Here is a 13,423-nt window from a genome sequence, read left to right on the forward strand (position 1 = left end):
GTTTACTGTCTGGCCTTCTGGCAAAAATTCATGATGCACTACACCGTTGTAATCCATGAAAACCGTCAGCATTGCCTTCTTTTTGGACTGAAAACGACGTGGTTCTTTTGGTCTCGGCTCATTTGGTGAACGCCATTCACTTGCCTGATGTCTGGATTGCGTGTCGTACTCATAAACCCACGTCTCGTCTCCAGTAATGATCCTTTTGATGAATGTGGGATCGGATTCAGCCTCGCAAATCATGTCTTTTGCGACGTCAACACGGTCTCTTTTTTGCATGAAATTGAGGTCTTTTGGCATGCTACACGACGGAAACCCAAATCATTAACCACAATGTCTTGGGCGGATCCATAGGCAATGTTCAAGTCCTCCGCTATTTCTCTGATGGTTAATTTGCGGTTATTGACCAACATTTCTTTTACTTTATCAATTTTTTCACCGACTTTCGATGTCGATGGTCTGCCACTGCGTTCATCATCTTCGATTGACTCACGACCACTTCTGAACCGCTCGTGCCACTGGTAAACGACCGTTTTTTTTAGAGAATCGTTGCCGAAACACTTTTCCAACATTTCCAACGTCCGTGCGCCACTAAATCCGTTTTTTACGCAAAATTGAATACAAGTTCGTTGTTGCAAATTTAAATCCATTTCTGAAATTGTAAAAAATCGCCAACACACACAGAGATAGATGTACTCTTGGCTACGTAACTTTTGCAAATGTCAAGTTATGACACTAAGATTTAAAGGGAATATCAACAACAGATGTACCAATTTAACAAAAAAAACAGAACTCAAATCGGAACGATGGGAGCGCCACACGGTGGTTATTCCGGGAACTTTTTGATCAAGGTAGTATACAGCCTGAGTGTTTAAACGTTGGCTTTAACCTCGTGGACTGTAGCGGGTTGCGCACGACTACAAATGCCTGCGATGTATGTACGGTATTTCGTCACAACATTTTGTTCCGTTAAAGCCCCCAAAATTTCAGAGTTTTAAAGGCCATTTCGATAGCTTAACTGGCTAAAGCACTCGACCGGACATTGAGGGATCTGAGTTCACATCCCGGCCAAGGCAAATGATTTTTATACTCTGAATTTGTGGCATAGAGCTACTTCAGATTCAGAGATCAATACATAATGTAAATTATTTCACATTCCTAGAGATGCCCACTACTTCCATAGATTTAAACCTGAAGTTATCATGCTTGTTATAAACATGACCTTTGCTGGCAGTCTGACGAGTTTTGGAATTTGTATTAAGCTCGTCATGCTGTTAAGAGGAGCCTTAGCCACTCCATTTTTGAGTCTAATACGGTATCAAAAGAAATAACACAGGTAAAAAATTTAAACCGTACATTCCAAAATTTTAAAAATTGAGGCCCTGTGTGAATGAGACCCCAAGAAAAAACAACTCTCAACTCCCCTCTCCCCTATGAGATGAGATACCTAGCCTAGAATACCAATCTATTAATGAGATATAAGAATATTAACAACAGCATACCTGCAATCTGTGGGGCAGAGCTTCTCTGGCATGCCCTCCTCCATCTCATTCAGAGACATGGCAAACAATGTGAACTGATAATACTGGAAAAAAATGAATACATATCATGCAGCAAGTCCATCAATAAATGCAGCTTATTTTTATAACAGCAAAAGTGATCTTTGGTTAATTAATTCAAGAAATGAAGACATTGGAATTTATTGAAACTGAGGCATTGGTACCATGAATTACAAATAAAGTGGTACTTTAAGGTACTCATGTGACACACACCTATAGTGATTCAATAATGTGTCTTTGTAATGCATAAGAATATAAGGAAGACAAAATTAGACCTGATGTTGAAAAACTCAATTACCTCAGCTGTATTTGGTGGCCTTGGGTCTGCTTCCCAGAGCAATACTGAGTTTGGAATGTCGATAGAATATGTAGAGTCACTTTTTGGGATTTCACCGTCAGGTACATCAGTGGGTGGAGGAGGAGTGTCTTCTGCTGCACTACTGCACCCAACATTCTATGATGAAAAGAATCACATGGCAACAATCAAATAATTTCAAATTTCTGCCTTAGATCATGTCAGACCTCATACATACGTATATTTTTATTCCCTTTCTTATTTCTACAACTGTACAGTAAAAATGTCATCTGTACTTTGTGATCTCTAAGTGAAAAAATGCTAAAACGAAACCTCACACAAGTTTTATTGACTCTTGTAGTCAGTTCTGAAATGATACATGGGAAAATCTAGCCATTTCCAGACTGGTGATTACAATTGCCTGGTTATATTTCAGTGAAAAAAGATAGCTTAATTTTTTTAACCAAAAATGACATAATTAAACACAGTAAATCAAAACTGAAGCTAAATAATGGCTACCTTTAGCAAAAAAACTGTCACAGTAGTTATTTGACTGCTACTTACACTTCCTGCACTCACAAATCTCATATTCTGATGAACTGAAATTTGCCATTTCATGTATTTTCCTTATTTTATTAACGGAAACATCTGGGACATTTCCTTTCATCTAAACTATTTCAAGCTGGTTAAAAATATTTTATTTTTTCTTTAAACAGCAAACTTTTCATTTTGATGCTGTAAATTTTTCATACTAAATGTCATTAAAATAATCCTCCACAAAAATTTATACTATGCTCATAATAAAGACAGAAATGAATGTTTCAAGTCTGGTATCACCAACCATTGCTCAACCACAAAACACTTGACAGGCATCATTTTATTGATCAGCATTAATATCTTGCATTTGTTTCCCCAACAACGGAACTTAAGATCAAGTATGGTAATGGTATGATTGGTAGCTGCAGGGCTCGTAAAGATACTATCAACTATGAAACATAGACTGTAATATCTTACCAAGTAAGATGAAAGCCATAATTTGATTTATCTCCTTCAAATAACATTCATTACTCGATTCAAGTACCCAATTTGAAGTACCTGATAATTTGAAATAGATCATGCATGAGCATTAAACAATTTACATGGACAGTCATAGTCGTAAAATAATGTACGATTACCAATAATTGACCCATTGGAGATAATGGGAAATCTTTGAAATCCTTCTCACCAGGAACTCAACTGGATGCTTCTTAGTTTATCATATTCTAGACATAAGCATCAATTTCACATACTCTAACAACCCTGTTGTAGTCCCTTCAATTTAAGTAATGATGTATGACTTCTTTTTCTTTGTCAGATGATAAATCATTATTCACCATACTACTTAATTACAGATTTTATCATCTAATATCTGTCATCAGTTTGACTGGCCTTTCAATCCTTGATCAACACTGATTTTCATTGGAGATATATAATCAACAAAATTGAGCATCAAATCAAAAAAACGATCTCTGTTCTGGCATCGATTTTTTGTGAAACTGGCTCTCAGTGTGTGTTGTACTTCAATAATTATCTTAAGCATCAAATCTGAATGAAATTTTATCAGAGGGTAAAAATGACTAGCGGAAGTTGTAGATATATGCAAGGTTTTGGAATTTATTGGTTTATAAGGACTATTTTAAATACCACATATCTCAAGGCAGCATTGAAAAAAAAGTCATGTTGACTCAATCCCAACCTACATTTTCTGAAAAATAAAATTTTCAACCTACAATGCAGGAAATGAATTTTTTGGTTAATGATTTAAAAGATTAAGGTCAGCAGTTGACTGAATTTTTTAACTACTCTTCATTTACCATACATTATGTTTTAAGTTTACCCATAAAACTTGGATGAAGTTACTCAACCAATCAAGGAGGAATAACTGTTTTGATTCTCCTCAGTAGCAACTTACTAGAAAAAGAATCTCAAAGAGATGCAAAAATTTGCATTTTTTTATTAAATTAAGAATGCAGTTACTGTTGAAAATATTCTAGTATAGTGCATGATTCAAATATTCTGTAATACAAGAGTAATTAGTTCAAATACCAGTCATTCAATTAAAAGTTATACTATCAAGACTAACTCAGATTTCACAGAACAAGGAGTTTGGTTGGAGGAATCCCAGGATAATTATGCCATAGGAAACCTCTAAATGGCAACACAACAATAACAATCTCCTACATATCACACACAAAACCTGAAAATTATGAACCAAAAGTAATACTAACTCAATAAGAATCATATTTATTTTTGGAACTGGTTATGAAAGGAAGTAATTCACAACAAAATACTTAGAACATGCAAACCCATACAGCACATCAAATACTGTATCCAAGTATGAAAGGTGGTGATTTAAATACCGAATAAGGATATTTTCAGAAAGGGAAAATTTTGCTCAGGATAACAAGATAAAGTTCATATAATAAAAAAACAAAGCATATACATCATTGATAGGGCGACTGTCAATTCATAAATATATAGATGCATATTTTGCAAGGGGTGAGATCAATACATAAGAAATTGGTAGTAGTAGTTTTGAGGGGAGGTGACCGACAGCTGAGGTCATTTGTGCCACAGGGGATGGATAGGAAAGGATGAAGGGTGGAGAGAAACCCGGCGTCGGCATTAGCCTACTCTTAACGAAAGGCGCCAAGGGGTCCGCAGCTTAACGTCCCGACGGACGGCGTACTCACTCAAAGTGCCCTCCACAAAGCACCTCAGGTAGGGATCAAGATACCTCTGAAAAATATTCAACACCGCCGGGATTTGAACCCGGGCCCTCTGGGTGGGAAGCCAGTACGCTAGCCCCCGCACCATCTCGATCCCCCATAAGAAATTAGTATCTACATTGTCCCAGATACATACTTGTTATCTCTGCCATAGCGTATACTGACAATAATTATTTTTGCTATGGATAGATAGATACCTACAGTGAAAGAGAGGCATGAACATCGTAGCTCTTTATTCAAGCAACTAGTTCTGCTCTTTTAGCTAGTGCCTAGTTTACCTGATTTTCATTGTGTTTTTGTTAATGCTATGTTAGGAAACTATACTGATCACCACCATTAACAAACTAACTCATAAAGATAAATGCCCCTAGTCTAGATGATGTTATACGTAATATTATTCTATTTTAAATTGAACTCATCAAAGATCCTCATTTACATCTAATTCATGAATACATTTTATTTATTGATGATTTCCATCCTCTATTTTGAGTTCCAAAGTTGTGCATATTAATTATAAAATAAAAGGAAAGGCAGATAAGGTTAACAACTGTACACCAATAAGCCTGATTTGGAATGAAATAGTAGGACTATTCCTAGATTCCACCAAATGTTTTGGATATATTTATCATGAAATTCCACACAATAGTCTTAACAGATAGCATATAAGAGGACTAACACTTGACTGGATTGAATCATACTAATACAAAAGAATTTATGTCACAATTTAACACAATGGCCTGCAGTGTTTAACTAATATGTCGTAACATTAACAATATTTGGGTACCACAGAGGTCCATTTTGGGATCAGTCATTTTCCTTGCATACAAAATTGTTATCTGTTTTACCTGAGCTAAGTCAATGGTTTTTAAATAATTTTTTAAGCTGATGATACTAATATACTTATCATCATACTAACATACTATCACTTAAATCCTTAAACAACTTGGTATGCAAAAGTGAACAAACTCTGTAAGAAAGAGCACTTCGGTGGGCAGCTAACTGTATTGACATTAATGCAAAAAAGCCTTGAGGAAGTTAATTCAATTCCGACTCCTCCCACCAAGTTCCAGTCTCGATGTTAACACTTCTACTTTCACCACACACAGCCCTATCTACATCATTGGGACTATTTTTAAACCTATCTAACCAACCATGGGAGACTATGAAATCTTCGATTTCCAATCTTATGGCAATAGGCAATACTTTTTCTCAATTGATGATGCCATTAACCACGATATTTGACAATCAAGTACTTAAAAACTTGTCTTTCAATAATCCTTCCGATTCTTTACAGTTAGAATTCTTGATATATTTTCTCTTTTTAGACAAATGTCCACAGTGGGTTGTTTGTTTATTTATTTATTTTTTTTCAGGAAGTTCTCTCGGGTTTCCCACCGGGTCAGCGTGGTGTGCACCGACGTTTCGACGGCTAACTCTGCCATCGTCTTCAGGGTGAAGTGCAGAGCAATGAATTCGCCATGTATTTATACCCTATATATATATATATTTTTTATTTATTTAGCCATTAGTCCGAAAACAACACTCTGTGCCTTTACATCGGACTATTAACATAGAATAACAATGGAGACGATTACAAACACCCAAGCCCTAGGTGGAATAAAACCCACCCAGGCGGGAATCGAACCCGCGACCCATGGATTGGCAAACGAGGACGTTACCCCGCCGCCACCGAGGCCGGCGTTTCAGAATCAAATTGAAATTTTTCAGTCATGTATTCAGAGAAGAGGCCAGCAATCTTAGATGTTTTGCCAGATGAATACAGATTCCACCAGGAGATTCAACTTGTTCCAAATAATTATTTTGACCTCAATTGAAAATGCTGTTTTTGCCTCGTCTTTCCATTGTCAAGCAGGATAAATTTACATTACAGAGTAGTTGAGGAACACTTAATGCATGAGAATCAGAGCTACTGCACCATTTTTCCAGGGAAACAGTTGTCCCAACTTCAAATTTTTGATGTAAATAATATTATTTTTGATTCTGGTAGTTATGATGCAAAAAAGCAATTAATATGTTTTATTATTTAGGAGCCCCCAACTGTTTATTTGGCACCAGTTATTGCATTGACACCCTTCATTGTGTTTGGGGTAGTAGTAGTATTTAGGGGAGGCGACTGACAGCTGAGGTTGTTTGCACCATACGGGATGGACAGGAAAGGATGCACCCTGAGGGCGCGGGTTCAAATCCCGGTGGTGTTGAATATTTTTCAGAGGTATCTCGATCCCTACTTGAGGTGCTTTGTGGAGGGCACTTTGAGTGAGTACGCCGTCCGTCGGACGGGACGTTAAGCCGCGGACCCCTTGGCGCCTTTCGTAAAGAGTAGGCTAATGCTGACGCCGGGTTTCTCTCCACCCTTCATCCTTTCCTGTCCTTCCCCTATGGCGCAAATGACCTTAGCTGTCGGTCGCCTCCCCTCAAAACTACTACTACTAGGAAAGGATGAAGGGTGGAGAGAAACCCGGCATCGGCATCAGCCTACTCTTTATGAAAGGCACCAAGAGGTCCACTGCTTAACGCCCCATTCGACGGATGGCATACTTACTCAAAGTGCCCTCCACAAAGCACCTCAAGTAGGGATCAAGGTACCTCGGAAGAATATTCAACACCGCTGGGATTTGAACCCGGGCCCTCTGGGTGGGAAGCCAGTACGGTAGCCACCACACCATATTGATCTCCTGTGTTAGGGTCAAAGCCATTTTCATTACTAATAATTTCAGTTTATTTGTGATGTTTAGTCTCCCCCAGGTGTTCTTACAATGCATAAATTCCATAGGTAATTCCTAGTCATACAATGTATTCACTTCATAGCATCCTAGATAGAATCTTTACCTGGCAGACAGAGATGATGAGATTGAGTAGATCAAATTTCCATCCCTAATGGTACTCGGTACTACTTTGCCATTTTTAAATTCTTCCCTAAAAGTGCTGACATTACTCTTCTATTCCTCATCTTTTTTAAGTGCACAAGTATGAAAGCAAGTTGAAAATGCTTTTTATCAAAACTGATGTACATGAGTGACTGTTTTGAAATGTGAATTTTTTTAAATTCAGCACATTGTGGTTTAAATAGCAGAAAAAACTTAAAATGAAAGTGTAAATACAGAGTTTCAGATTAGTTGGAAAAATGGGAAATTGTATGGAATATGAGAGGATCGAGATGGGATGGTGGCTAACGTACAGGCTTCCCACTGAGAGGGTGCTTTGTGGAGAGCACTTTGAATGAGTACGACGTCCGTCGGATGGGACATTAAACTGCAGACCCCTTGGTGCCTTTTGACAATAGTAGGCTAATGCCAATGACGGGTTTCTCTCTACCATCCCTAATGGTGCAAAAGACCTTCGCTGTCGGTTGCCTCCGATAAAAACTAATACCACAACTATGGAATGTCATTAAAATGTAAATTGTGGGAAAAAGTAAATTCTGGCTATGCAAATATGGGGTTTGACTGAATATCCATAATAACTCATCACAAAGGAAAAATGACTTATACCCCTTTCCAATTTATCTGAAAAAGACTGCCAATGAAAGACATGGGTATGAGATTTTTTTAATAAACTTTCAAAGTAGGTAGTAGCTAGCAATATCACATATTTGAAAAGCAGCCTCAAAACATCCAACAGGGAAAATGTATTAGTCTATCAGTGACTTTAATGATGCATTGACCATTGTATATGTATCTACTTACATGTGCTCTTTTTGAGTCATCTTGTTCCTTATGTAAATGTTAATGACATGGCATGAATAAATATTATTTTTTTCCATAATTTCAATACATGTTTACAAACATTTATCTAGCAGGGTTATGTTTAGGTTTTATGTTATGCTATGAATTATTAAAAGTAATTATATCATTTATGCTTCTCTAAGCAAAAACTGGAGCTACTTGAAAGTGATCAAAATAGAAAAATAAAATGCCATGATTATTTTTGATTTTAGCTCTTTGAAGTAAAAATCTGAATCTGAGGATGTTTTAAGGCAAATTAACTTATTTTCAATTGAATTTTCGGGATACATCGCAATGGATATTTGCTCTGAAATCTCTTTTGAAAGACAATATTTGGAGATGAGTTAGGCGGGGCAATGCCTATACTACAGAAATTTAATTACTTCTAATAGGGATATGCATGTATACAAAAATGGGTGACATTCAGGAATAAGTGAGACTAGATTAAATTGAATATGAGTTTGGATAAAACATGGCATTATTTCTTCTGGAAAGAAGGTGATTTGAAAATCTACCAGGAATAATCTGTTCAGGGGTAACCATTGTCTTCCTATACACTCAGCTTTTGTATCCTATTGCACACTATACATGGTAAACTTTCCATTATGCCTCAATATCTCATTCATACTCTGTCAATGGATACTGGACACCGATGAATTGCACCAATGGGCTAGGCATTACTTTGTTAGGGGAGAAAATTCACATATGAGTAAAACACACAATGAAACTTGTGTCATCCGGGTGAAGAGCTATTACATTAAATTACTATTATTGAATCCATACATATGTAAATATCTCCTTACCTCTGAAAGTGATGAGGATCGAAATGGACTCACTTTGAGGCTATTTAATTTGGCAAGAACCTTTTTCGGGGTATGAGCAGGACTGGAAGTGTTTTTGCCGACACCTGATCTTTGATCATTATCTCGGCTATTCACACATCATGAAATGAAGAGATAAATAAATGAGGACCAAAATAAGGTACATTCTACTTTTTTAGGCTTCACTTTGTGGAAGTATTTATTATCTATACTAAAAAGACTTAGTACTTTTCCACAGGTTTTTATAATCGTTTCACTGACGTGTGGCATCATCAGGTGGCACCTGATGATGCCGCAAGTCGGTGAAACACGTTGTACCTTATTATAAAAATCTGTGGAAAAGTAGTCTTTTTAGAATGGATACCAAAAATACGGTATTATAATAATTTTACTCACTTAGCAGAGCAGGCTGGCAATTATGCTTTACTAATGTCACACAATCTAAATCAATATGCTTTAGGAATAATGTGAGGCAAATTATGAACATTCTATAATGCTTTTAAAAGCAACTTACTGTAAAATACATTAAGCTCAAGCATTATATGAGTTAGTACATTTATAAATCATTATTGATGAAAATGTTCATCACTGATTTATATAATGTTGTGTAAAAACAACAACTTTATTATTTAACAACACTCTGGGATAGGAATATCAGGATTAATATAAATTGATAGGTAGGAACATTTAAATGCCAATAATTAATATTTAATAGCGTTATATGCTGTAAAAATTATGAAAAAATATGATCCATTTATGATAAAATTAAATAAAACAAATTAATTACTAAAATATGATAAAAACTTAAAGTAAAAAAATAAAATAAAATAAAGAGAACACACAAACTAAGGTCCAAAAGGCTAAGCTGGTTCTATGGATGGGGGTTAAAGGCACAATCTCAAGGGAAGGATATGATATGCTCTATGTCCCAACTCACATTCCTACAATTATAAACTCAAGTACTTGAAAACTTTAAATCGTAAATTAATTAACTGTTTTCAAGAAGTTCTCTCAGATTGCCCACCGGGTCAGGTTGCAGTACACTGACGTTTTGATGGCAGAGTCAGCCATCAAAACGTTGGTGTACTGCAACCTGACCCGGTGGGCAACCCGAGAGAACTTCTTGAATACCATACGCTGGGAAAACCTGGGATCCTTCATAATTAACTGTTGTTGTACATGAAATGCTTGATGATATAGATGAATAATTTTCACTTAAATTGTATAAACTTTTAGAGAAAAATAAAATTCCACGAATACAATTAGCAGCAATCAATGTTTTCAATGTTTAGCATAACAAGCAATTTATAATGAATTAATTTGACAATAATGTATGATTCATGATTATTTACAACAAACAATAGCAGAAGCATAACTCCACATAGTAATACTACATTTTAACAGTGCAATTTTGAGCAATTAATTGATGGCTCCTTTGTAATAAATGAGCTTGGAATATATTCAACATTTTAGTTAAGCAATTTCGTGATTAAACATAAAAATTCATTAAATGCATCCCTTTTTATGAAATAAAAAAATTCTCTGGATATGTTACGTACAACAAAGATTTCAGCTAAAAAAATGGGGGCTTAACTAGCTCTAGTAAAAAATACAATCTGCTATAGACCAGTGTCGTCCACCAAAAGAAACTGAAATAAGGCAAAGAATGAACTACGGAGTCTAAAATACTGAGCAGCACAACAGAGCATTAAAAGCCTCCCCCCATCCATGCCTAGACCTCATCATAAACTGCACCTGAATTTGTGTGCATTCTCTTTCACATACTCCTCATAAGATGGGATATCTGTGCTTTTGATGAACTCCGTCCACTTTCCATAGAGGAAGAACAGCTTTTTCTTGCTGTAGAAGAAGAATAAAGGGGCATTAATAACAAAGTAATAACTTGATCTCAAAATATGAATAGTAATAATTTTAAATTTTCTAGTACTAAAAAAGGGTGGATCCTCATCAAAGCAATAAACACTCAATCACCCAAGACTGCCACTACTGGCACATAACAAGAAACAGTCATTGTCTCTCTACTATTTCTAAACAATATGCAACTAACTGCTTCAAAAATTAAAGGGACTCTTAATTCAGTCTCTTCATTTTGGGTCACTATGTCAATTGTCAGATTACCACACCATTTAATTTAATTCAATTTAAACCACAAAGTTTAAACTAATTGAATTTTCTCAATTACAGTATGTAGACTTAGACTTATAATTTAATCAAAACTGAGAGAGCCAAAAACCACATTTCATGCTTTTTTGGACACAATTCTTTATGTATAGTTTCTGCCCACAAACAATTATAGTCTCTCCTTTTCATGTCGTCTGATCCATAACCTCAAACATTTTATTATTTCTGCATGTTGACAATTCAGACAAATCCCAAGTTGCTAAACTGGAAATCCATATGCTGGCTACTATTTTCATGTAAACATACTGCTTAAAGCATCACATGCAAGATGAGACATAGCAGCTTGCAGTCACCCTTGCATATTTACAAAATTCCAGAATACAGTGGAACCTTGCTTAACGAACACTTTAGATAGCGAGTAATTTGCATAATGAGCAAAAATACTGCGCCCAGAGTAACTCACTTAACAAACAATAATTCACATATCAAATGACTAGGAGAGAGGGATTCCCAGAGTCAATCCGCTGGCAGTTAACACTTGTGTTTACCACAAGTTCCACTAACATTGTAGTGTCGCTAGTGATTGCACATTTGTCCAAACTTGATTTCAGGCATGTTACTTGTGACTTTTTGTGCACAGTTTAATAATATTTTATGAATAGTTTTATAGATGTCCCAAAAGAGAAAGCCGAAAGAAGAAAGTCAAAAGAGAATAAAAATAACCAAAAATATGAAAAGTGAAATCATTCAAAAGCGAGAACGAGGTATCAGCATAGCTGATATATCATGCACATACAATTGGTTGACATCAACTATTTGTACCATCATCAAGAACAAGGAAAAAATTAAGGGGATAGATGCATCAAAGGGAGTGACAAGAATACCTAACCAACAGTTATGTATTCTGAACGATGTTGAAAGGTTGCTTCCCATATGGATAAATGGAAAAAAATTGCAAGGTGACGCTAATAATAACAAGAACATGATTTGTGACAAGGTGAACATGATTTTTGAGAAGGAGAAAGTGATTTTTGCTGACTTTATTTAGACAATGGCAGGATCATTAATGGACAAAAAAGAAATATTTAAGGAAAGCCATGGGTGGTGCGAGAGGTTTAAGAGAAGAACCAGCATTCACAGCATTGTGAGTCATGGTGAAGCAGCGAGCTCTGACTCAAAGGCAGCAGAGAACTTAATCAGTGGCTTCAAAAAGCTCATATATTCTGAGGGTTACCTGCTGCAACAGGTTTTTAATTGTGACAAGATGTGTCTCTTCTGGAAAAAATGCTGAAGTAAACCTATATAACAGCAGAGGTAAAACACATTGAATAACGCATTATATCATGCTGTTTTTTTGTGCCAATGCAAGAGGCGTTTTGAAAATTAAACCCATGCTTGTTTATCATTCAGAAACTTCACAAGCCTTATAGAAGTGCAGTCCAGAAGAGCAGGCTAAATGTAATATGGAGGTCCAAAAACAAAACTTGGGTGACACGTGCCTTTATTACTGACTGTATTAATGAAGTGTTTGGTCCTTCTGTGAAAAAGTATTTGCTTGAGATGAATCTGCCACTCCATGTCTTGCTTGTTATGGGCAATGCTCCTGCTCATCCTCCCGGCCTACAACATGACCTCCTTGAGGAATTTAAATTCATCAAGATCAGTTTCTTCCTCCTAACTCCACTCAATTACTCCAATCTATGGACCAGCAGGTTATTTATAACTTTAAGAAGCTCTACACTAAAGCACTTTTCAAGAACTGTCATGAGGTGACTGAAGGACCAATCTCAATCTGAGAGAGTTTTGAAAATATCATTTCAACGTAGTTGACTGCCTCAAGATGGTCACAGAGCTGTTGGAAGGGATTTCCAAGAGAACATTTACTTCTGCTTGGAAGAAGCTTTGGCTGGAGAGCATTGACAAAATTGACTTTAAGGGATTTGAGACAGCAGATGGCACTGCAGTCAATGAGATTTTGTCTTTGGCCAAGCTCCTGGAACTGGAAGTTGATAACAATGATATCAATGAGCTTGTGGAGGAGTACAGCCAGGAGCTGACTACAGAAGAGCTTATGGAGTTGCATTGTGTTTCA

At 36.3% G+C, this 13,423-nt stretch overlaps 1 protein-coding gene across 2 annotated transcripts in view; it reads right to left on the minus strand.

Moving 5' to 3' along the window:
* LOC139688056 (oxysterol-binding protein-related protein 1-like) overlaps positions 1-13,423 on the minus strand; it is a 252,397-nt gene that overhangs the window by 10,664 nt on the left and 228,310 nt on the right. The window contains exons 17-20 of one of the 2 annotated variants that reach the window (XM_071585472.1): positions 10,975-11,049; positions 9,172-9,298; positions 1,858-2,013; positions 1,503-1,585 (exon numbers count right to left, since the gene is read on the minus strand). In XM_071585472.1, coding sequence (XP_071441573.1) covers positions 1,503-1,585; positions 1,858-2,013; positions 9,172-9,298; positions 10,975-11,049 — 441 coding nt within the window. Of the gene's footprint in view, positions 1-1,502; positions 1,586-1,857; positions 2,014-9,171; positions 9,299-10,944; positions 11,050-13,423 lie in introns of both variants that reach the window. The other variant, XM_071585471.1, reaches the window with a different exon arrangement.

This window comes from Hetaerina americana, unplaced genomic scaffold (assembly GCF_022747635.1).
Source record: "Hetaerina americana unplaced genomic scaffold, ioHetAmer1.1.p SCAF_2, whole genome shotgun sequence".
NCBI lineage: Eukaryota > Metazoa > Arthropoda > Insecta > Odonata > Calopterygidae > Hetaerina > Hetaerina americana.